Raw genomic sequence first — 25,488 nt, forward strand, 5'->3', positions numbered from 1 at the left:
CCACCCCCTCCTCCTCAGGCATCCGCTGCGGCCAGCCCCCTCCCTGCCCCCGCTCCTGTCCCCTGCTGCCTCCTCGGCAGGCAGCCTCTCTTCCTTCTGGCAGAGCGTCCAGCCACTGCCTGCTCCTCCCCAGTCCTGGGCGCCTCTGGCAGGCGCTTCCCTCCCTCTCTGCTTCTCTCCTTCCCTCCCTCCGGTGGCTGCAGCCTCCTCCCCTCTCCTGCTCGCGTCCCCTTTCACCCCCGGCCCTGCCCTGGAGTCTGCAAACATGAGGGTCTTGGCCTGCCTTATCGGTGAGTGACCCCTTCTCCATGGGGACTCAGGGACCTCTGACCCCTGAGCTCATACACTTAAGCCACTCGGACTTCCGGGGCCCTGTCTTGAGTGCTTGGGATGAAGGACATCTGGTCGTCCTTGCCTGATCCCCCCAAGGGACCCCACCTCTGCACACGCATCCCACCCTCCTGAGACCCCAGGGACTACTCCCCCTCCCACTGGCCCTGACCTTGGGGGGTGCTCACTCCCATTTGACATTAACCAGGCCCCTGGGGGAGCACAAAGGGCCTGGCTCCCAGCCTTGACCTGAGGCATGTGGGGCCCCGCCTGTCTCAGGGACCTGAGTCTTGCCCAGCCCTCTGCCCAGAGTCCTGCCTCCCAGCAGTGGGGTTTCTGGTTCAGAGAAGTGTGGATTCTGGGTGTGTGTCTGTGCCCTGGGGTATTTAAGACCAAGAGAAAGCACTCCCATGGGACCTGCCCTCACTCTACCCCACCCCTCCAACCTCCCTTCCAGCGGCTCTGATGGGGATCCAGGCTGTTGGTAAGTGGCCCTGAGCACCTCTGTCTGGCCTTGCCCAGCTCAACCCACCCCTGTCCGGTCTCCCCCTCCAGGGGAACCCCGGCAGCCCTGCGGGCAACTATGACCTTGGACATTGCTTCCTCCAGAACCGCTGCTGACCAAGCCCACACTTCCCATGGGGGCCACCTCTCTCCTGAGAACCCAGGAGTTGGGGCCCCCACCAGTGGCCAGGGTGGCCGGCCTCCCCCACACCCTGCAGTCGAGCCCCTGGCCCTGCCGTTCCCGGGGTCTGGGCCTCCCAGATGTCCCAGCCTTTCCTCTGTCCCCCCAGAGCGGCTGCGTCTGGCTGATGGCCCCCACGGGTGTGCGGGCCGCTTGGAGGTGTGGCACGGTGGCCGCTGGGGGACCGTGTGCGACGACGGATGGGACCTGCGGGACGCTGCCGTGGCCTGCCGGGAGCTGGGCTGCGGGGGTGCACTGGCCGCCCCCGGAGGCGCCTTTTTCGGGGAGGGCGCAGGGCCTGTGTGGCTGAGTGAGCTGGCCTGCCGAGGCAGCGAGGGGCAGCTGGGGCTTTGTCCCCACCGCGGCTGGAAGGCCCACATTTGCTCCCACGAGGAGGACGCAGGCGTCGTCTGTGCAGGTGAGAGGCCTTGGAGCCTCTGTCGGGGGCACTCCCACAGACGCGACCCAGGGACTCCGAGGGTCTGGATGTCCAGGCACCCCCACCCCTCCGAAAACTGGGTGTCTCCCTGCGGGACTCCCGGCTGACCACTGCCTGAGTTGTCCCCGTGCCTGCCTTGGTCAGGGCCGCCCCAGCCAAGCTCCTGTGCTCTCCCGCAGGTCAGCGTGTGGCCAACTCCAGGGACGGGGAGGATCTGCCTTCCATCCTGGAGGGGGACCCCTGGCCAGGGCTGTCTGGGGAGCTGAGCCCTGGCTCTCAGGAGCCTCCCGTGACCCACGGTGAGCCCACTCTGGCTGCGTGTCCAGCTGGGAGGGAGAGGGAGGGGCCTTCCGCACTGATCTGTCCCTGGGCACAGAGGGACGCAGCGGCTTCACCCCCTCGAGGGCCCCCCCCCGCCGTCGCAGCCCCCACCGCACCCTCACAGACTCCCAGGCAGCACAGTGCAGCTGGCGGGAGGATCAGCAGCGACCGACCACCGCCTCTCGCAGCCCCCCGCCCCGCTGGGACTCCACAGAACAACTCCAGGAAGAAGAGCCCACGGCCAGTCAAGCAGCCCAAATCCACCAGGGCCCCCATGCTGACGGCTGGAGCCCCCCGACAGGGTACGTTCTCTGCAAACCTCTCTGTCACGGTTCTGGCCTGGCCTGGACTGACCTGGGGACCCCTGGGTGGCCTCCTCCTACCGGCACCTGGGGGGGCTGCAGCATGCACCGTATCCCTGGGACTCCCTCGGCCCCCGCTCCTGTGCCCCGGCCCTCCGATCCGGGCAGCTCCTGCCCCAGACCCCCTCAACTGCTGGGACCCCAGCGCTCCTTTTCAAGGCCCAGCTGGCAGGTGGATCTCGGGCCACTGCTCCCTCTGGGGCTCAGTTTTCCCAGATGGATAATGAAGGGTGTTTGAATCTGCTTTTCCCAAACTGCCTGGCACGGGACTCACCACCCCTCCCTCCCTGCCCATCCCCCCACAGAGCGGCTGCGCCTCGTCTCAGGCCCCCACGGGTGCTCCGGGCGCCTGGAGGTGTGGCACGGCGGCCGCTGGGGGACCGTGTGCGACGATGGATGGGACCTGCGGGACGCTGCCGTGGCCTGCCGGGAGCTGGGCTGCGGGGGTGCACTGGCCGCCCCCGGAGGCGCCAGATTTGGCCCGGGCTCGGGGCCTGTGTGGATGGATGACGTAGGGTGTGGAGGCGGGGAGCAGGCTCTGCGGGACTGTCCCCGGAGCCCCTGGGGTCGGAGCAACTGTGACCACAGCGAGGATGCAGGGCTGGTCTGCACTGGTATGCCCCGCCCGCACCTCCTGTCCCCTGCACGCACTGCACCTGCTCTCTCTAGGGCTCTCCTCTGTCCTCCCTCCATCCTCAGTCTCCCTCTCCCCTCCCTCCCCCTGCATCCTCCCCCATTCCTTCCCTCCCTCCCTCCTCCCCTTCCTCCCTCCTCTTTCCCCCCAGCCGCTCCCATCCCTCCCTCCTAACTCTACTTCCCTCTCTCCCACTCTACCTCCTCACTTCTCCCCCCTCTCCCTTCCCTTCCTCTCCCTTCCCTTCTTTCTTCCCCCGCTCCCTTCCCTCTCTCCTCCCAGTTCTCCCCCCCTTCCTTCCTTCTCTCCCTCCCCCCTCCCCCCCCAGTACCACTTGAACCCCATCCACTCCAGGCAGAGACAGTGTGAGACCCGGTCCTCACTGTCGTGGACTCGCAGCATGTCTGCTGCAGGACCAGCAGGCACAGAGCAATGGCCGCCCACAGTGGTGGGGTGGGAAGGCACAGGGGCTGCAGGTGGACACTGGGTGCCCACCAGAGCAGGGGGGCAGGGGGTGGGCAGGGCTTCCGTGGGCTGATGTGAACGGGAAGAGGAAGAGGACATTCTCCTCAGTCCCTGCTCTGTGCCAAGCAGTGTGCTGGGTACCTCCCAGCTGTGTCTGAGCCTCACCGCCACGTGGACAGCCTCTGGGGTGGGTGCTCTCATCCCTGTCTTCCCAGATGTGGAAATGAGGTTCAGAGAAGGAGCCCAAATGACCCAGGTTATGGACTCAGCCCCAGACTCAGAACTTGACCGGCCAGGTCCATCCTGCTGCAGACAGAGCTGCTGTGCGGGCCTGGTGTCTGAAGCCTGGAGTGGTGGGGGCGGAGGCCACCCATGGGTGTTGGGGCCCTGAGCGGTGGGCTGGGACCGTGCTGTACGGGGTGGGCAGCACGGAGAGGCAGAAGCAGGTTCTCCAGAGCCCAGATCGGGAGGTAAGTGGAGGCCCCAGGGAGGGCTAAGCGTCTGGGGAAAAGAAGTGAATGCTACTGAGGTGCCTGGGGAAGCATGGAGCTGTACCGACACCTTCATCGCCAGAGCAGCCCCATAAGGCAGCTCCTCATGTCCGACCCCTCCCTGGCCAGTTCTTTTCTCTAGAGCACTGATGGGGGGTGAGGTACCCCCCAGACTAGGGGGTAGAAAGATGGACTCTGTGCTCCCCAGTGGTGACCCCAGTCTCACCCAGAGAGACCCAACAGAAATGTACCCTAGAGCCAGCAAGAGATTAATCTGCAGACTAGGGGTTCTTTGCAGAGGGTGGGCTGTGATCTCCCCCCCACCCCAACTCCTCCCAGGGGACCCTGGGCAAAGTCTGTCACACTGTGGATGGCCCTCACATGTGGGGATGGAGCCCAGGGAGACTGCGGACATCCTACAGTCACAGCTTGGCCCCCCACAATCTCCCCATGTTGGTGGTGCTGAGGTCGAGAAGCCTGTCCTGCAGGACTGGGGTAGGCAGCCGGCACGTGGGGTAAGGGCCAGTGTCCCCAGGGCTTGCTGCTGCACAGACGGGGCACTGGGAGGTGGATAGACCATTGCTGGACTCCTGGCCAGTGACTTCCCATCCTGGAGCCTTTTCCCCGCTGGCAAACGGAAGGTGGGGCGTCTGCTGGCCCTCTGAGGACGGTGGCCTCGTGGGCAGGAAGCCCAGCCCCAGAGAGCTCAGTGTCTGCGCGCACGTGGTTGCCTGCCCTCCGAGCTCACACCACTCACCCACTGCAGTCTCCCGTCTGTCTGTTTCCCCTCCCTTTCCCCACGTCCAGGCCCAGCCCCCCGGCTGCGTCTGGCTGATGGACCCCACGGGTGTGCAGGCCGCCTGGAGGTGTGGCACAGCGGCCGCTGGGGGACGGTGTGCGACGATGCCTGGGACTTGAGGGACGCGACTGTGGCCTGCCGGGAACTGGGCTGCGGGGGCGCGCTGGCCGCCCCTGGGGGTGCCTTCTTTGGGGAAGGGGCTGGACCCATCCTCCTGGACGACCTTCGGTGCCGGGGTAACGAGACAGCCCTGCGATTCTGCCCCGCACGGCCCTGGGGCCAGCATGACTGTCACCATCGGGAGGATGCCGGGGCCGTGTGTGACGGTGAGGAGGACACAGGGAGAGGCTGGGGGTGAGGAAGCCTCAAGCGGAGGCACAGGAAGTGGGGGGCTCATGGGGCATTGGCACGCTCACCCCACGTCCCCTCTCTCCTGTCCTGATCCATGGACCCTCACTCTAAATCCGTGGTCCTGGGATCACCCATGGTGGTGATTGACTCTTCCCTGCCCCAGGTATGCCTCTGGGGTATGTCCCCCCCACGGCCCCGGCAGCAGACAGCAACCGCTCTTCGTCCCAGGAGGCAGTGTCCAGGCCCCCGGCCCCCACAGGGAGCCCATCCCTGGGCACAGCAGACATCCCACCTCCTCCTGCCTCCCCGACTGTCCCTCGGGAGCCTGGACCGGAAGCTGGTGAGTCCGTTCTGCTCCCTGAGAAAACAGGGTCTTATTGACTGCTTCCTCCCCCAGAGTCAGTGCTGCCCCCCACCTGTGTCCTTTCTCCCTGCTCAGAAGTTCTCATCAGGGGCAAAGACAAGGACGGAGAAGGGAACAGAGCCCCATGCCCTCAAGGGTCTGTGCTTGGTTGAATGCCCTTCTGTGTTACTCAGGTGTGGTGAGGCCAGTAGATCAGGACAGGACTGCCCTTGGAAAGACAGTGGGTTTCTAGAAACAGGGGCCACGCAGGGAAGGAGCAGCATGGGCCGGGAGGCAGGGGCAGTGAGGGGAACACACAGCCAGAGCTTTAACCATGGCCTCTTCTTCTTCTTCTTCTTCTTTTTTTTTTTGTTAATATTTGACAGAGAGAGGGTGTACAAGCAGGGGGAGTGGGAAAGAGAGAAGCAGGCTTCCTATTGAGTGGAGAGCCTGATATGGGGATCGATCCCAGGACCCTGGGATCATGACCTGAGCCGAAGGCAGATGCTTAACCAACTGAGCCACCCAGGTGCCCCTTGACCGTGGCTTCTGTGCAAAGGAGCGGGCAAGGCCGAGTAAGCAGGCTCAGGGTCAGCTTGCTTGGATGGTTTCCAAGAGCTGTGGGGCGCCGGCGCTGCCCCTGGTTGTGGGGCACCAGGCCGCGTGGACAGTGGTCCAGAGTGTGAGAGCCCCCTGCCCCGGAGCAGGTGTGGGTGGTGGGCTCTGGACCAGCTGTGTGCAGACAGGAGGCACGCTTCGCTGGCTTCCCATCTCTTGATTTAGCTAGCCCTCCAGGGGCTGTCCCTCCAGGGTCAGCAAGGCCCTGAGAGGCCAAAGCGTCAGAACACAGACTGTAGGGCCCCCCGGGTGGCTTAGATGTTGGGTGACTGCCTTCGGCTTGGGTTGTGATCCTGGGGTCCCAGAATTGAGTCCCGCATCAGGCTCCCTGCTCAGCTGGGGGTCTGCTTCTCCCTCTGACCCGCTCCCTTTCATACTCCCCCCAATAAATAAATCAAATGAAAGAAAGAGAGAGACAGACAGACAGACAGACAGACAATAAAAAGGCCTGGTTAGCACAGCTGACTCCTCCAGGATGCGAAATGCATTCTTGCTGGTTAGGCCGCTTTCCCGCTTTTCCTGAGTCACTCAGCGTTCACCGGCTTGTGTGTGACTGGCGCTGTTGCAGGCATGCTCCGTGTCTCCCTCAGGGGACACTCCTGGCCACGTGGGCCCTGGGTGCTGCATGCGGTCCGTGTTACAGAGGAGGCCACATGGCTAAGACACGGGTGAAGGCAGTGCGTCCCAGAGCCCAAGTCCTCTGTTTCGTTCGTTGCGGTCAACTATATGCAACGTAACGTTGACCGCTTCATCTTTTTTTAAGCGTGAGTTCGGTGGCATGAAACCCGTTCATGAGGTCGGACAGCCACCACCATCCAGCTGTAGGACTTTGTCACCATCCCAGACACCCCAGACGGATGACACGCGGGCTCCGCATCCCCCCGCCCAGCCCAGGCACCCACCCTTCTACTGTCTCTATGAACCAGACTCCTCCAGGGGCCTCGTGCAGATGGGACCCTGTAGTACTCGTGCTGATGTCCTCTGGCTTCACCCATGGGGCAGGTCGCGGAATCCCCTTCCTAAGAAAGGCTGAATCCTATTCCATTTCATGCGCAGGCCTCACTCCGCTATCCCTCCACGCAGGGATGCGCAGTCAGGCTGTGTCCACCCTTGGGCTGCTGTGAACAGCACCAGGACCCTGTGCACAAGCACCTGTCTGCGTAGCCATCCTCCATTTACCGGCGGTAAAGCCCAAGCAGTGGGATTTCTGGATCATACGGGGATTCCGTGTTCCACTTTTCGAGGAACCCAGACCGTGCCAGACTCTATCCCTGTGCCTGCCGCCAGGATGGACGGATGTGGGGAAGCCCAGATGGACAGATGGCAGGATGAATGCAAGGCAGGCAGAGGGACAGACAGCTGGACCGTTTCCTGTCTAAGTCTCTGGGTCTCTTCCACCCTAGGGTCCCCCCAGCTGCGCCTGGTGGCAGGACCCAGCCGGTGTTCAGGCCGGCTGGAGGTGTGGCACAACGGACGCTGGGGGACGGTGTGTGATGACAGCTGGGACCTGCGGGACTCAGCCGTGGTCTGCCGGGAGCTGGGCTGCGGCAGAGCTCGGCAGCAGGACCCTGCGGCTGGCCGCTTCGGCTGGGGGGCTGGCCCCATCTGGCTGGATGACGTGGGGTGCTTGGGGACCGAGGCCTCACTCTCAGAATGCCCCGCTTCGCCCTGGGGGAAGCACAACTGTGCTCACAATGAAGATGTTGGAGTCTCCTGCACTGGTAAGGAGGCCCTGACCACCTGCTGGCTCCTGGAGGGCTTCCTGGAAGAAGGAATGGGAACTAACATCTGCACTAACATCTTCTGAGTACACGTCTTCCTAAGCCCCCTGTCCGGGCTGGGCGTTCCCACACATGTGGCCGCACTCACGCCTCACAATAAGTACAAGCTGGTGGGTGTTATGCTCATTTTACTGAGGAAGCTGAGGCACAGAGAGGTTCAGTAACTTGTCCAAGGTCACACAGCAACTAAGTGGCACAGTTGGGATCCTTTCTCCTCCTCCCGTTTATGCTCACCAAGATAAAGGAAGTGAAGACAGGGATGTCGGGAGCTGGAAGAGGCCAAGGTGAGGGCCAGCTGCAGTACACACAAGCCTTGTGTCTGTCATTTGCTAATGTTTACGGAGTGCCAGACACTGAGCTGGGTGCTGGGGTGTCAGATAGAAGAAGCCTAGTCCCAGCCTTTGGGACGCTCACAGCTCACTGACACAAAGATGCACCCACACATCTCTGCAAACCCGTGCGACACGGTATCATTCGGGAGGGCCCCGAGATGAACCTCAGGTTCTATAATCTTCTAGAAGGACTCCCAAAAAATCAGAAAAGCCATCATAAAAACCAGTCGAGGGCAAAGGCGCAGGGGCTGATGCGGGAGAGGCCTGCAGGGAGCCCCCAGCCTTCCTCCCCGGGGAGCCATGCAGAGAGCACTTAGCTCTCCCAGCAGGGGCAAGCGACCACACCAGGGCAGTACTGCCCAGCAGAGATGTTCCCCCAGCCTCGGGTGCAGAGTTTTTACAGGAGCTCAGCTACGACCTCTGGCTACCTGCCCGCTGGCTGCCCATGAGTCACAGTATCGGTACTAACTCTCTGGGTAGCCCCATGTGCCAGGGGCCAGACGTTTCCTTGGGCACAGGTGACACTTTACTGCACACACGTGCTAATCTAATCAGAGAAATGTGACAAGAGCTGTGGCCCACACAATGGCGTCACGGAAGCTGAGGCCCTTTCCCTCTCCTCCCGAGGCCACAGGAGCCACAGAAGGGTTTTCAGCTGGGGACTGACCCGCCAGATCTGGTACCACTCTGGTAACTGGTGAGAGCTGGACAGGGAGAAAGGGAGACTGTCAGAAGTTATGGGAAGTGACACCGTGAGTGGCCAGTGGACAGGTTGATGTGGGAAGGGCAGAGAGGGTCAGGCATGTCCCAACTGGAAAAGCCAAGGAGCAGGGGGTGGTGTGTCTGGCCAGCAGGTTTGTATCCCCAGAGTCTGGCACAGTGCCTGGGTGGTAGAATATGCTAGATAAATGTTGGAGACGTGCAGGAGTGAATGAACAAAGAATAAAGAGATGAGGGAGAAGGGGGGATCAAAAAGACAACCTTGTCATTATGGTGCCTGCCACCTTCCATGTCCTCTCCTCCCAACTTCCAGACACTTCTGGCCTGGACTCCATCTCAGACCCCTTCAGCTGGAGCTGGATCCCTGGCCTGGGTAGAGATCCGGATGCCTGGCTCCCTGGGGAGCTGACCACCAAGCCCCCAGCAAAGCTGACCCCCAGTGTTCCTGAGAAAACCACCACCAAGACCCCAGGGAAAACCCCCAAGGGTACTAAGAAGTGGGTGACCAAAAATGCAAGGAGACTGACCACTCAGCCCCCTGTGATTCCAATCACTAAACACTCCAGGGTCCTGGGCACCCAGAGGCCCTCTGAACTGACCTCACGGACCACCACAGCCCTGACCACTGAGGCCTCCCGAAGAACAGTTTCTGAGTCTAACGCCAGGTTGAGCACTGAAGTCCCCCACAGGATGACCTCACATACGACTGCAACACGGACTCCCTGGGCGCCCCGAGAACGGACTGCCAGGACCGTGGCAACACCGACCACTCAAAGCCCCCGAGAAATGACCTCCAAGGCCACGGTGGAGCGAATCCCTCTGGCCTCCACAGAGCCATCCGCTGAGACCCCAACACAAGGTTCTCCAGAGTCTTCCAAAGACCCAGGCCCCTCCCCCACTGGGAGCACCGCTGGGGGATCAGGTGAGTGGGGGGAACATGAAGAGGTGAGGCTGACCCCTGTTGACCCCTCCTGACTTGGGGTCTTCTACCAGCAGGCCCGTTCCGGGTGCGTCTGGCCGATGGGCCCAACCGGTGTGCTGGCCGGCTGGAAGTGTGGCATGCTGGGCGCTGGGGGACAGTGTGCGATGACAGCTGGGACCTGCGGGACAGTACCGTGGCCTGCTGGGAGCTGGGCTGCGGAAGGGTCCGGTCCCGAGTGGGCAAAACCCACTATGGCCCCGGGACCGGTCCCATCTGGCTGGATGACGTGGGCTGCAAGGGAATCGAGGCCTCCCTGAGTGACTGCCCTGCTGGGGCGTGGGGCCAGCACAACTGTGACCACGAGGAAGACGTGGGGCTCACCTGCACTGGTACTGGGAATGGGGTGGGGCACCCAGAGTCACTCCAGGAGGTTCTGGAAGGGTATCTGGAGCAGCAGCAAGGACCCGAGGCAGGGAGGGACTCAACCCATGTTCCACTTTCTCCCAAGGCCACGCCGATGAGGATGATTATCCCCCCTGGACGTGGGATCCCACCTCTGGAGAGGACCTGGCCAAGCTGACCACCACCGCAGGGGTAGCTGGACACATGCTTTCCCGGGGCACCACCAAGAGCCCAGGGGCCCCCTCTCCAGCGACAAGGCGTCTTCCAGACACAGGTGAGGTGCACGGCCTGGGTGCAGATGGGGCCCCCATCAACCTGTGTGCTCCTCCCGGCAGGGCTTCCCTAGAGAACCCGAAGGGAGCTGGCCTGGGTTTCAGAGATCGCGGACAGGTTCTCCGCGGCTCCAGAAGCCCAAAACGTTCCTTCCCTGGCTCCTCTCGAGAGCCTTGAAGAGACCCCCGTGTGTCTCTGAGAATCAGACCAGGCTCAGCACGGCCCCAGCCCATGGTCCTCCCGCAAACCAGCCGCGGCACCTGAGGCTGGGCCCCTCTGTCCAGAGCCCGGAGACCTCCCAGAGGGCTGAGGTCACCACGTCATCCCCCAGCACCCTAGAGCTTGGCCTGTGCCGCCCCAGTGTCCTTCCACCCCTGCGGCCACACCCGGAGCCTGTGCGACCCTGCCCGCGTGCTTTCCCGGCACAAGCTGCTCAGGCGGTTTCCCCGCAGCATCTTCCAGGGCCCCTGTCCCTGCGCATGCACCTTGCTTCCCCGGGTTCCCCGTGTCCACGCACGTGCACGGCGTTCTTCCAGGCTTCCCTGTTGCGTCTGTCCAGCCCCGCGTCCCTGTGCGTGCGCGCGTGCTCTCCGGGCTTCGCAGGCTCTACGGGCCTTCCCTCCCTGCACATGTGCGTGTGCATTTGTGTGCACGCGCGTCCATGGCCCTCCGTCCTCTCCCGCCCGCCCCGCTCGCTCTCTTCCACTGCCCCGCTCTGCGTCTCTGTCGCTCTGCTGTTCTCGTGGCCCGCTTGTCTGTCACCTTTGCTCTCATGTGCTTGCATCCAGTGCACACTGCCCGCGTTCCTGTTCTCCCCCTGTCGACGCCTCTACCCTCTGTGTTCTCGCTCTCTCTGGCTCCGACCGTCCCCTGCGTGCCCTGCTGCTGTCTGCCTGCCCCCCGCCCGGCCACTCGCGCCCCCGGCCGCCCCTCTGTGCCCGGCACGCGGACTCCACCTTCTGCTCCCCTCTGGCTCCTCCTGCCCCGGTCCTGCCTTTTTCATTCCACCCAGCCTTGTGCCCCCATTTCACCTCTCGCTGCCCTCTCCCTTCTCCAGGTGCTCTCCCACCCCCTGAAGGTCCCCCTTCTGCCTGCCGCCCCGCGCCCCTCTGCTTGTCTTTCCCTGGGGGACTCGTCGCCTCAGGAACGGGGCGCCCCGCCCCGCGGGCATTTCCCGCCTTTTTCTGGCGCTCAGCACGCACGCGCGGCCCTCGGGGACTGGACCCAATCCGCCTCACGGCTTGTGACGTCACAGGTGCGCTGCACCTCCTGATTGGCCGGCTGACCCACGCCCGCGGAAATAAATGCCGGGGGCGGGAGGCGGTTACTGCGCTTCCAGAGCGGTGACTTGTCTGCGAGGTTGGGCTGGTTGTGAGGTGGAGACGGAGGGGAGGGGCGGGCCGAGGGGCCGCCGCGCGTTAGGGCGGGGGACCGGAGTTGTGAGGTCGGACACGTCCTGCCCGGCGGTCCGAGGTGCTGCTCCCGGGTGCCGGGCGGCCGGGGTCCTAGAGCCTTTGTTCTCTGCAGCGGGGCGCAGACCCCTGCCTATCCTCTAGCGCCCCCTCGTGGCGGAGACAGTCAGACGCGGGGCCCGGAGGTCCAACTGGGGTGCGGGGCGAGGGTAGGCGGTGGCGTGAGCTCGGAGCGGTGCGGCGTTGCGAGCCGCGCCTGGGAAAAGTCGGGGTAGTCCCAGGCCCAGTGATAAGGAGGCCAGATGGCGAGTGGGAGGAAGGACGGACGCGCGTTCCTCCCCTCACTGCGAGGTGACCCTGGGAAAGAGGGACCCTGCCTCTCGGAGCCTGCTTCTTCCTGTGGGAAAACAGCCCCGCACAGCTCCCTCGGCGCGGCGTGTGCGCGATTCCGGCGCCCGGGAGACCTGGGCCCTGCGGCGAATGCCCGGGCTGCTGAGGGGGACGGCAAATCTGCCTCAGCGGAAACTTAGGAGCCGCTGCTAAGGCCCGTCTTCGTGATTCCACACACATTTCGCTCTTCCGACGGGGGAAGACGGCGGAGTTGCTGAGCTAACGATCAGCGACTTGCTTAGTCCCCTCTCGGGGCTGCTCCAGGGTGAGAACTAGCGGGCGACCTCGGGTCCCAATCCCAAGAACAAAATGTGTGTGAAACAGTTTAAAATCACGGAACGCTCGTGGCGAGGCTGGTTTAGCGTCAATGAACGGCCGCTGCAGGATCCCAGGGAAGCCATTGTTTCTTGTAGGGCGATCCCGAAGGGCCTTGCCGAGGACATGGTATTACCCAACAGCAGACACCGGGAGGAAGGGAGTTCTCCGGGGGGGGCAGAGGCCGGGGTTAAAGGGCGTCGCCCCCGGGCCACTGCCCTCTCCCTGGACCCTTAGCTCCATCCCGCCTTTACTGTGACATAACCGCCCTGTACTGCCTTGCAGCAACGCAGGCTCACTTTGCAGTGCCCTGGGTCAGAAGTCCAGCAGGGATGTGTTCCTTCCCAAGGCTCTAGGACAAAGTCTGTTCTCTACCTTTTCCAGCTTCTAGAGGCCCCCACATTCCTGGCTCGTGGCCCCTTCTTCCATGTTCAGAGCCGGCAATGCTGCACCTCTCTGACCTTCCTTCTGTCTTCACGTCTTCCTCTGTCCTAATTTTAAGGATTTGTGTGATTGGATTGGGCCTACTTGGATTGATGCAGGATAATCTCCTCCTCTCAAGGTCTGCACCTTTAATCACATCTGCAATATCCCTTTGCCACATAAGGTAACCTATTCAGAGGTCCTGGGGACTAGGGTACAGGCGTCTTTGGGGGAGCATGGTTCCCCCACCGGTCTACCACCAAATCCGTGCTGTAGAGACTCCGTGGAGACTTACACGGTTGTTGAATGAATGTAACAGCCGAAGCTAGAAGCTTAAAAGGTTGAATTTCGCTTTCTAGTTCTTGAAGTAGTATTTCTCAAGGCTTCTCGGAATTTGGAGACAGAGACATTTACATACCTGTCAAATACCTGCTGTGTGGACCGCGTGAGAACATAGCGGTGATGAGCAAGGGAAAGGGAGGCTGAGATTTGCAATTTAGAATAGGATGGCCAAGAGATGCCTTACAGAGAAAGTGCCCTTTAAGTGATGACCTTTAGGAGGAGAGGGAGAAAGCCGTGCAGATATCTGGTTGGAGAATGTTTTATACAGAGGGAACAGTGCGTGCAAGGGCTTCGAGGTAGAATCGTGCTTAGCTGGTTGAAGAAACGGCCTCAAGGTCAGCGGGGCTGAAATGGAGTGGTCAATGGGAATGATGGCAGGAGATGAAATCTGCAGTGGGGAGCCCCGAGGGAGCTAAAGTTGCCTTCCAGTCGGAGGGAGCAGTGCGTGCAAAGGCCCTCTGGTGAGACCTTGAGAGACTGGGAAGGATGCTAGCATGGCCGAAGCACAGTAAGCCAGGCAGGGTGAGAGTGATAGGAGAAGGCTACACTCTGAGTTTTATTCTCTATGCAGTGAGAAGCCCTTGGTGGGGCATTTTGAGCTAGGAAGGACACGGTCATGCGTGCATTTTCAAAGCAGTCACTCAGGATGCTGCATGGGAAATGGACGGAGGAACCAGAGTGCATACAGGGAGACAGAGTAGCAGTGGAGACTAAGAAGTGGATCGTGTAAGCTATATTCTGGGAGTCGAGCTGATGGATCCTAGTGATGGGTTGGGTGGGGTTGGGTGGGGTGTGAGAAGAGGGAAGTGGGAGACGGGGACCCACCTTTTACTGGATCAGGGAGCACTGCAGCTGGATCCACAGGATCCACAGTGGGATCATTAGATCTACTGGTGATGTGTTTGACACACCCAGGTGCAGACATTACATACACCATCCTGGAGCTCTGCGGAGTGTCTGGGCTGAAGATATACATTGACAGAATGGAATGTGAGGCCGTGGGAACGGATGAGGCTGTGCAGACAGCTAGCCGAGTCTCATGGCCCTTCCATACCCAGCTTGGAAGGTGGGATGACTCATGGATTTGGGCTGTTGCTGTATGTTACGGCTGCATGAGGTCATGCAGAGGGGAGAGGATCCAAGAGTAAATGCAAGATTAAATTCAGAGGTTGGATGATAATATTAACAATCATAGCTAGTTTTCGCTGAATGTGCCCCATGTATCAGGAACCATCTACCAGCATCACCTGGCTTCTTAACTCACTTCCTCCCCCAAGGAACCTTATGAGATCAGCACAACGCTTACCACCGTTCTACAGATAAGGAAACAGGTACAAAGAGGGTCAGTACAGTAAACAGCAGAGCTTGGATTCTAACTCCAGGATTTACACTCTTAACTACCTTAGTCATGGACATAGGGAAGGAGCATAGGACAGAATTAGCTCTGAAGAACCCAGGAAGCATTATGAAGGTGTGACTTCATTGAGGGGGGAAGGGGCGTGGCCTTTTAATAAAATCTTGAAGGACGAATAAAAGCTCACTAGGGGAGGAGTGGGGTAAGATTCAGTAGATTTGCACCTCGAGGCAATGTCTGGTCTCCATTAAGGACCAGGTAGACCTGTGTGGGTCTGAAGCCTAACACTGCTCTTTGGCTGTGTGACTTTGGGAAGGTTCCTTGCCTTCTCTGGGCTTCAGTTCAGTCATCTGTAGCAAAACAGCAGCTTCCCCAGCCACCCTCTCCCCATGAGATTGCCAAAAATTAAAATGTCTGACAGCACAAAGGATGTGGGGTAAAGGTGGGCATGCGAGTCTGCGCCTCATTAGGAGGGCAGTTTAACAATGTCTAGGGAGACGCCTCTGCCTTCCACACTGCAGTTAAACAATTAGGAGTTCTCACTCCTAATTGAGGAGTTCTCACTCCTGAGCCCAAGGTCACAGATCTGAGTTCACTGCAGCTGTATTTGTTTTTGTTTTTTTTTTAAATATTTTATTTATTTATTTGACAGACGGAGATCACAAGTAGGCAGAGAGGCAGGCAGAGAGAGAGGGGGGAAGCAGGCTCCCCACTGAGCAGAAAGCCCATGCGGGACTCGATCCCAGGACCCTGGGATCATGACCTGAGCCGAAGGCAGAGGCTTTAACCCACTGAGCCACCCAGGTGCCCCTGCAGCTGTATTTGTAACAGCAAAACATTGGCCGCAGCCTAACTGCCTGTCAACAGGGCATGGATGAATCAACAGTTGTGTGTTGGTACGACCGAATATTAAATGAAGGTTAAAAAGAAGGAGCTAGCGAGAGATGAATTTAATTCAAAGAATAAGCTGATCACATGCCAGGCTTTGCAACCTCATGAAGTAGACCATCATGGTACCCATTTTACAGGTGAGGAAACTGAGTCATGGAGCAGTTCAGTGATTTGCTCACCCAGCTAGGAAGGGACACGCCCACAAACCAAGCTGTAAAACCACGCACGCAGTGTTATGTAGATGGACAAGACTTCAACTTAGGGAACTAAAACATGGAAAAACAATATGGCCTCAGAGAGTCCTTTGGGGAAGGGAGGTGATTGGGCTCACAAGGGCTGTAACTGCAATGCTGCTGCTTAAATTTAAAATGCACATTTTAATGAAAAAAATCAAATTGATACCACACTAATGGCCAGTGGATGGGTGGCCATATTTTTTTTTTTTAAAGATTTTATTTATTTGACACAGAGAGAGATCACAAGTAGGCAGAGAGGCAGATGGAGGTGGTGGGGAAGCAGGCTCCCCACCGAGCAGAGAGCCTGATGTGGGGCTGGATCCCAGGACCCTGAGATCATGACCTGAGCAGAAGGCAGAGGCTTAACCCACTGAGCCACCCAGGCGCCCCTGAGATATGGGTGGCCATATCTTAGAGCACAGTTCAAGAACACAGAGACCCAAGGAGTATGCCTGCAGTTGGTGGACTGACGTTTTAACGGGGTTCAATTTGTGTTCTCAATGGAGTTCTCCTAAAACCCAGCATCTTGAAAAGACATCTTCACCGCTAATGGGTTTTTTTCTCTAAGCTTGTTTCCATTTTTAATTTTTTAATAGTAAGGCTAATGGTTCTTAAAATTCCTAATGAGTGTGACCGTCAGGTAGGATTTCATAGTTACCCTCTTAAGGTACTTGACAGGCATGGGGAAGGTATTTAATTAAGAACTTAAGAACGGTTAATAATAGGGAGATGGCACTGAGGTATTGGCAATGCCAGGCATCAAGGTGAGAATTGACCCATGTTCTATTCGCGTGTAATATATTAGCAGGTGACAGAGCCAGGGATTTCTGCAAGTGGGACAGCTAGCCGCAGAGCTCAAAGTGACCAGGACAAACGTGCCCCGTGTGTCAGATACCATCCTTCTGCTGGTTTCACGTGCAGAGTGGGAAGATGTCTGTGGTGGAGAAGGGAATTCCAGGTGGAGGCAATTGCACAGGCAAAAGCTCAGAGGTGCACCGAGGCTAGATGGGAACACCTCAAGGTTTGGGGTCTGGCGTGAGCAGCAAGCCCGTGTGGAAGGTGGCACGGTGAGGGGGTGTCAGTGAAGGCAGGTGAGGAACATGGAGTTTCTGGTTGCCCAACATTGTCAATACATTCAAACCCACCCAACTGTACACATTAAGATATGGGAATTATATCTCAACAAAGCTATCGTGTTTTTTAATGATTTATTTATTTACCTGAGAGAGAGAGAAAGCATGCACATTTGCATGCAAGTGCAGGGGAGGGGCAGAGGGGGAAGGGGAGAACCTCTAGCAGACTCACTGAGCGCAGAGCCCCACGTGGGGCTGGCTCTTCCAACCCTGAGATCGCGACGTGAGTTGAAATTAAGAGTCAGAAACAACTGACTGAGCCACCCAGGCACCCAAAAAAGCTATTGTTAAAATAAGTTTTTCATCCACCAAGCTAGAAGACTGAATTCAATCTTTCAATTCTCTCTATATAAAATGGTGTATTTTACGTTATATTTTACATTATACTTATAAAATGGTTAATTTTTATATTACACAGCTGACCATTGAACAACATGGGGGTTAGAGGTACTGACCCCCATGCAGTCAAAAATCTACATATAGATGAGAGAGTTTGACTCCCTCAGAACTTTACTAATAGCCTACTGTTGACAGGAAACCTTACTGATAACATAAACAATTAACACATATTGTGTATGTTATATATATTATACAGTGTATTTTTAAAATTTTATTTATTTGGGGCACCTGGGTGGCTCAGTGGGTTAAGCCGCTGCCTTCGGCTCGGGTCATGATCTCAGGGTCCTGGGATCGAGCCCCGCATTGGGTTCTCTACTCAGAAGGGAGCCTGCATCCCCCTCTCTCTCTGCCTGCCTCTCTACTTGTGATCTCTCTCTCTCTCTCTCTCTCTCTCTCTGTCAAATAAATAAATTAAAAAAAAACTTTAAAATTTTATTTATTTATTTGACAAATACAGATCACAAGTAGGCAGAGAGGCAGACAGAGAGAAAGGAGGAAGCAGGCTTCTTGCTGAGCAGAGAGCCCGATGCGGGGCTCGATCCCAGGACCCTGGGATCATGACCCAAGCCAAAGGCAGAGGCTTTAACCCACTGAGTCACCCAGGCGCCCCAGTATACACTCTATTTTTATAATAAAGTAAGCTAGAGAAAAAAGTTACTAAAATAATAAGTACAGTATAGTATTGTACTGTGTTTGTGGGAAAAATCCACATACAGGTGGTTCTGCATAGTTCAAATCTGTAGAGTTCGAAGGTCACTGTATATTATACATTTATATGTTACATAAAATTGTCATGTAGAGATTATCCAAGTGTATTCATCCAAAATACATAGGGAAATGCTACGGAAATGTTCCTGGTTGTTCATTAATAAAGATATTAAAGGTGTCGCCCTCCCCACCCCCCGAGGGAAAAATAAAGAATGAGTAGGGGCAGGGACATGAGGACGTTGAAATAAGAACTGTTCTTATTTTATAAACTGGTTTAGTCCCACTTTCTGTTCTTAGCAGTTCAGAGCATCTCAGCCAAGTCACCGGGGTGCTGTGAGGTCAGGGAGGAGTTGGGCTTGTGGTCCGGGTGGTGGTCCAGGTGAGACAGGATGAGACCTGAGTTGGGGTCCAGGAGGAGCAGAGGGTCACAATGAAGGGAAACGAGACTCAGTTCTCCCTGTATCTCTCAAGGTGATAAGGATAGTTACAAGCCTTCCTGGACGTGGGATACACCTTCCGGAGGGCCTCTACCCGAGGGGACACCCACCGCAGGCAGACCTGGAACCACTCTTACCACTGCTACTGCCCGGAGTCCAGGCCGTCCCTCTGCAGCTCCAAGGATCCGTGGAGACACAGGTGAGGCATGTAGCTGTGGGAACCAGGTTGTTTGTGTTGTGGGTAGAGAGATGGGCTCCAAATTCCCCAGTGGTGACCCCACTCTCACCCCAGAGACCCAACAGAAATATATCCTGATACAAGAGGTTATTATCTACGTCTGAGGCCCTCAACTGGGAGTAACTGGCAATATCTGAAGATGTTTGGGATTGTCATGACTAAGAGTAGGGAGGCTACTAGAACCTAATGGGTCAAGGCCACGGGTCTTGTTACATATCCTACTCTGTACAGAGCACTCCCCCACAACAAAGAATTATCCAACTCCAAATATCAACAATGCCCAGGTAGGGAAACTGTAACCTATATTATGCAATTCGCTCTGACAAATGAATGAAGAAATGACAGGAAGCCCTACAAGAGAATGGGTAACAGTTATGACCAGGCAGTTCACAGAAGGGAAAGCCCAAATGGCCAACAAGTGTATGTAGAAACACTCACACTCATAAAGAATTAGGAAAATTCAAGATAAAGTGATGACAAGCATGGAGAAAATTTGGAAGGTCGGTAGTGTCAAGTGTGGGTGAGGATGTGGGAAAATGGACATCCCCACTGGATACAGGTATTTGATAAAGACAAATAGAGAAATTAGGTATGATTGTACATTGTGACCCAGCAATCCTCTTCCTGTATTCCAGAGAAATTCTTTTTTTTTTTAAAGACCTTATTTATTTATTTGAGAGAGAGAAAGAGAGAGCATGAGAGCAGTCAGCTGGAGAAGCAGACTCCCTGCCGAGCTGGGAGCCCAATGTGGGACCCAATCTGGGACTCCAGGATCATGACCGGAGCCGAAGGCAGTCACTTAACCAACTGAGCTACCCAGGTGCCCCATGTATTCCAGAGAAATTCTTGAATAGGCTTCTATGGGCAAGCTGTATAAGGGTTTTATTATACAGTTGGAGACAGGTTCTGTGCCAGCCGTGGGTAACGAGAAATGCAGTGGGTGCATGTGGTGAAATCCCACGCAGGAGCTAAAGTGAGTCGAACTGTACACACAGGAGCACGGGGCAGTGTGAGCAACTAAAGAGGGAGAAAGAGGGGTGCCTGGGTGGCTCAGTGGGTTAAGCCTCTGCCTTCGGCTCAGGTCCTGATCTCAGGGTCCTGGGATCGATCCCCGCATCAGGCTCTGCTCAGCGGGGAGCCTGCTTCCCTGTCTCTGTCTCTGCCTACCTCTCTGCCTGCTTATGATCTCTCTCTCTCTGTCAAATAAATAAATAAAACCTTTAAAAAAAAAAGAGGGAGAAAGAACAGAGTGAAGTTTCCAGCGATTTGCAAAAACTAAAAAGCACAAACACAAAAATACACATGCACTGAATATCTTAACGTATATACATATATACCTTTTATAAGGTATTGTGTAAGGACCTATCTTTAAGGACATGTGTCAGATACACTAATGGAGGTAGCTGTGGGGGAAATTGAGAGGGATGGAGAGCGGGGAAGAAAAAGGAGAAAAAAGAAGAGACATTGCTGGGCTGTTGATGACAACGTACAGAAAAGTATTATTAGTTTGGCTCTCTGAACCTTGGGTCTGAAAAATTAAAAATACCATTCTAGGCATCTGAACCCCTACAATATTTAAACAAGCTGTGATTCTTGAAATAATAACTAAATCAGTTAACAGTTACTGAACAGTTTTTAACCAGGTGTTGGGGACTGTTCTAAGCACTTTATATATATTATCCCTTTAGCTCTCAGGCATCAGTAGGAGCCCTATGATGTAGGTGCTATCATTACGCCCATTTCACAGATGAGAGAAACTGAGGTATGGACATCAGTGAGTGACAGTATTAGTCACAAGAGTGCCTGTTACATGCGAGGCTCTGTCCTAAGTCTCTGCACACACAGGAGCCCCCTGCACCAGCACAGCTCTATAAGGGAGGTCCGTTGATCATCCACAAACTGAAGTTCAAGGCAGTTAAATAACTTGTCCGTGGTCACCCAGTTAGGAAGCGACAGATCTGGGGTTTAAGCACAGGCAGCATGGCTGGAGGCCAACCCCCTCACCGAGTCACTTCTCTGATGCTGCAAACCAGTGGCAAGAACAGGAGGCAAGTCCAAATCCTGCAGGAAACCTGGAATTCTCTAGAGCTGTATAGTTCAATATGCTAGCTATCAACACTGGTGGCTTTTTACTTTAAATGAATTAAAAATGTGAAAAAGGAGGGCAGTCCCCTCGGGTCCCCTCCCTCCTTGGGAGCTTTGTGTATTCACTTCGATATCATTCAATAAACCTTGCTTTGCTGACCACCAAAAATATTTTTTAAAAGATTTTATTTATTTATTTGACAGAGATCACAAGTAGGCAGAGAGGCAGGCAGAGAGAGAGGGGGAAACAGGCTCCCCGCTGAGCAGAGAACCTCCCAGGACCCTGAGATCATGACCTGAGCCGAAGGCAGAGGCTTTAACCCACTGAGCTACCCAGGTGCCCCCCAAAATAATTTTTTTGAAAAAGGAAACCTTCATTTCCTTAGTTGGACTAGCCACACTTTGGATTAGGGTTGGCCACATGTTGTCATACCCGTCACTGCGAAAGTGATATTTAACGACCCAGACTCTGAATGCAAAGGAGTTTGCTTCAAATCTTGTCCCCACAATTTGCAAACTGTATCTGTGCGACCCATGGCAAGTTACCTACCCTCTTGGCCTGACTCCCCTCATCTGCAAAAAGGGATAAAATTCTCATTTACCTGGAAGCTGAGCCAGGAAGGGGATGAGGCTTCTCATTCTACTCAGGCCCTAAATGTAAGGTGCCGCCAAAACACGCAGCTATCAAGGTAAATATCTTTATGGTTTTAAAAATCGAAATTAATGTAAAACATTCACAATGAACTGAACATCAAAAATTTAACTAAAGGCAGGATCCCATCTGCCTCACTTGACTTTCCCTAATCCTGGCCCAGTCAGATCCTGTTGGACTAACATTTGGACTCTTTTGTTCATAGTGGATCTTTTACAATAATTTTGTTTTAAAAGTGGCATAAGAATCTTGACCACCGAGATTACGCTCAGAAGCCTCTTGCATCCCTCCTCACGCTTCTGCATCTTCTGGCATCTCCCCCATTCCTTCCCCATTTGCTCCCTCGTCCCCCCTGCCCTTCAGCCCCGCCTGCATCCCCAGGTGAGCCGCCACAATCCCCACACTCCCGCATCTTCCTTCATGCTTCCGCAAGCCCCTCCAGCCTCCCGTCCCTGCCCCCCACGTTTCCGCTCCCTCCCACCTTCCACGGTACCCCTCCCCGCCCTCGAGTTCCCTGGCTGCACTGGAGGACGCCAGGTGGCGTCTGGAGACATCACAGGTGGCGGGGAGGTGGGGCGCTGGGGCGGGGCAAAGTCTGCTGGGGAACCATGACGTTGCAAGGCTCTGCACCCTCTCGTTGGTCGGCTCCTCCCCGGAGGGGCGGGGCAGGCCAAGGGGGTGGGCGGGACAAGCTGACCTCGACCTGTCTGTCTGTCCTCCTCCTCCAGGTTCCCAGAGGAAACCGTGGCCGGATCGCCGGGGGCAGCGTCCCACAGCGGCCAGGACAGCGCCCCCTGCCGCTTCCCCGGCTCCATCAGCCTCTCCTGAGCCCCCTGGCCCACCGGTGACCACCGACTCTGCGCCACGGCTCATTCCCGAGGCAGCTTCAAGGCGAGGGGTGACCTCTGACCCTCCTGACACTTCGCCACCCAACCCAGACCTGGCCTCACAGATGAACTCGGACCTCACTCTGACAACCCCCGGCCTCACTCTGTCCACCCCTGAGGGCACTGTGACTCCAGCGCTGATTCCTGATCTCTCACCCACCCCACCACCCACCTTGCCCAAAGAACTGACCTCTGACCCCTCTGCACCAGCAGTGGTGACCCACCTTTCTTCTACCTCAGAGTTGACTCCAGAATCTGACACAACCCCAGACTTGGGCACAGCTCCATACGCCAACACATTTCCAGATCATTCCAAAACCCCAGACTCCTCCACAAACCCCCACCCTACTGGCACCCCTCACTCCACCTTGACCTCTCAACCCGCGACCACCCCTCATTCCGCCACAACCCCACCACTCACCACGACCGCACAAGCCACCACACCCCCTCAACCCACCACATCCCTTCAACCCACCACGTCTGTTCAACCCACCACAACCCTTCAACACACCACAACCCCTCAGGCCACTACAACCCTTTACCTCACTGCAACCCCTCATCCCACCACGACCCCTCAGTCCACTGCTGCTCCACCCACCACAACCCCTCACCCTACCACAACCCCTTACCCTGCCACAACCCCTCACCCTACCCTGACCCTTCATTCTACCACCTCCACTCACCCCAGCGTGACGGCTGACCCTACCTCAACCCCTATGACCACTACCAAGTCCATTCTAACTTCCTCGGGAACAGAACTGTTCTCTCCCACTCCAGCACCAACAGTCAAGTCTAGCCTAAACCCCTGGTTGACCTCCACGGGGTCTTCTCATCTCTCTACATCCAAGATGTCGAGCCTAGCGCCTATTCCAACCTCGGAGTCCAGCCACTCCAGGCCTTCTCCAGCTCCAAGCGTGGACACTCTGTCCACTGAGGACCTCAAGTCACCAAGAAGCCAGAGCCCCAAACCAAGCCCACCACCCACACAGACCCCACACTCAGCCTCTGACCCCACAGTGACCTCTGACCTCCACCTGTCTTCCATGGCCCACCCCTTGGGTCAACCTTTCCCTGACCATCTAACCCCGAGGCCAACCCCCAGTCAGAGCCCAGACCCCCTTGGCCCATGTGTGGCTCCAACACCACCTGTAAGGGTCATGGCTTGTGAGCCGCCTGCCCTGGTTGAGCTGGTGGCTGCTGTGAGGGACGTAGGCAGCCAGCTGCAGAGGCTGACCCAGGTCCTGGAGCAGGAGCAGCAGCAGCGCCAAGCCCTGGGACTGGGGCTGACCCGGCTGGTGGAGGCCACCCGGAACCTAGGGCAACTGGGTGAGGTTGTAAAAAGACTGGCTGAGGGGGCCTGGCCCCCCAGCACCTCTGCACCAGCCACCACCTCCCCAGAGGAAGAAGAAAGGCCTCTGAGGGGAGATGTGTGACCCCTCTATGGGATTTGAGGGGCTGAGACACACCCAACCAAAAAATGAAAACCATAGTATCTAAAAACAAGTTATTGGTGACATTTGTGGGGATCTAGGGGAACTCCAGAGACAGGGAATCCCACAGGCACCATGCAAGGCAATGATGTTCATGGTGATGGTGTTAGTGATAATGGGTGATGGCCGTGGTGGTCACGGTGATTATGGCAGTGAGGAGGAGGACGGTGAGTCCAATGATGACCGTGGTGACGATGGCGATGGAAGTGATGTTGGCCATGCCCAGGGTGGCGATGAGGAAGTGATCGTGGGTGTGACTGCGATGCTCACAGTGATGACGGCCATGATGGAGATGGGGGTGGTGACGACGGTGCCACCATTGGTACTGGCGGAGCCCCGCGATGGCAGAGATCTTGGTCTTGTTCACAGATGTATGCTCAGCTCTCAGAACCGAGCCTGACGCAGAGTGCACACACCTTAAAAATCTTGAAGGCATGAGTACGTGGTAATAATAATAATGACTAATATTTGTTGAGTGCCTCTTCTGGATCAGGCTGTTTTGAGGGCTTTCTGTGCATGACGTCACTTTATCTCCACGAACACCTGCTGAGGAGGGTACTGTTACCACAGCTCAGCAGAGAAGGGGTGAGCTTTGGAACCTGAAGGCCTGAGTTTGCCTGTGGGCGTGAACCTGAGCCAGTTACCTAACTTCTTGGTCTGAGTTCTTCCAGCCACGTAAGTGGGGTAGCAGGTGCACACCTCATGGGTGCTTGCGCTGTTTCACTAAGTCAATGCATACGTTAGAGCGCTTAGCACGGGGCCGGCTCTGGATAAGCACTCGTGCTGTGCCAGCTGTCGCCTTTGTCCCCTTTTTACGGATCAGGGCACTGAGTTCCCAGGCCTCTTAGGGAAGATGTGGGGGAGCTGTGATTGGTAGCCAGGCCTGTCTGACCGGGCCTTGCTCCTAAGTTAGACTAGCCTGGACTCGAAACCACGTCCAGGCAGTGGGACTCTGGGGGCTTGTTTCCTTTCTCTGAACCTCCATCTCGTCACTGGTACACGGGGATAGTAACAGCACCTGCCTCTGGGGAGGTGGTGGTGGGGAGGATTAGACGAGGTAGCCTGGGCAAGGACCGAGCTTGGCGTGTCATGTGCTCAGTTAATAAGAATGATCGTGATCCCTTCCTGACTGCGCTTCTCTGTGCCTGACCTGGTGTGGCCTCTTAACACGCTACATCCCATCCTCACCCCAGCCCTTTGAGGGAGGACCTTGATCCCCATTTCAGAAAGGACACTGAAGCTCAGGGAGGGCAAGCGTCTTGCCTAAGGCCACAGCAGAGTGGGAACTCAAACCCAGAAAAATGCGATGCAAATTACCCTGGCTTGACCTTGGCCTGGGGTTCCAGGTTAGGACTCCTATGACGGCCCCTCTTTGAGTGACCTTGGGTGGGCTTCTTCCCCGCTCTGGGTCTCCACTTGTAAACTGGGGGCCACCTTGAAACACTGAAGGAAGCTCCAATTCTGGTTTCTGTAGCCTCGGACAGGAGACTGTTCCCTCCTCCTCCTCTCCCCAGTCTGGAGCCTGGCTCAGAGGTCCTGGAAGGTCATGGAGCTGGCGCCCCCGCAGTCCGGTAAAGGCCAGCAGGGTCCAGTTACGTGTTGGGGGCGGGGAGGGATAATGTCTGGGGGTCCTGATAGATGGACTGTCTGGCCCCGCCAACAGGCAAAGAAGCACGCAGAGAATTCTGTTCCCCGGGTCTCATTAAGCCCCAGACTTAAATAACTGCTGACTAGTAAACAGGGAGGGCTGAGGGGGCCCCTGCCTGCCTGCCCCTTGCCCTCCTGGGCAGTCAGGGGCTCAGAGGACAGCACACCGACCTGGAGGCAA

At 56.8% G+C, this 25,488-nt stretch overlaps 1 protein-coding gene across 4 annotated transcripts; it reads left to right on the top strand.

The window, feature by feature from the left end:
• Positions 1 to 21: 21 nt before the first annotated feature.
• Positions 22 to 24,693, top strand: SSC5D (scavenger receptor cysteine rich family member with 5 domains). Of its 4 annotated transcripts, XM_045987056.1 has the most exons (14): positions 29 to 290; positions 788 to 814; positions 1,125 to 1,433; positions 1,634 to 1,753; positions 1,964 to 2,077; positions 2,443 to 2,751; positions 4,535 to 4,852; positions 5,041 to 5,217; positions 7,242 to 7,559; positions 8,985 to 9,593; positions 9,668 to 9,982; positions 10,102 to 10,269; positions 18,343 to 18,507; positions 22,012 to 24,693. In XM_045987056.1, the coding sequence occupies exons 1-14, from the start codon at positions 266 to 268 to the stop codon at positions 23,601 to 23,603; spliced, it is 4,566 nt and encodes a 1,521-aa protein (XP_045843012.1). In that variant the 5' UTR covers positions 29 to 265; the 3' UTR covers positions 23,604 to 24,693. The 4 variants fall into 4 exon arrangements, with proteins under 4 accessions (XP_045843010.1, XP_045843014.1, XP_045843012.1 ...); XM_045987057.1 differs by lacking the exon at positions 788 to 814; XM_045987054.1 differs by having other exon boundaries at positions 22 to 1,433.
• Positions 24,694 to 25,488: the final 795 nt, after the last annotated feature.

This window comes from Meles meles, chromosome 19 (genome assembly GCF_922984935.1).
Source record: "Meles meles chromosome 19, mMelMel3.1 paternal haplotype, whole genome shotgun sequence".
Taxonomy (NCBI): domain Eukaryota; kingdom Metazoa; phylum Chordata; class Mammalia; order Carnivora; family Mustelidae; genus Meles; species Meles meles.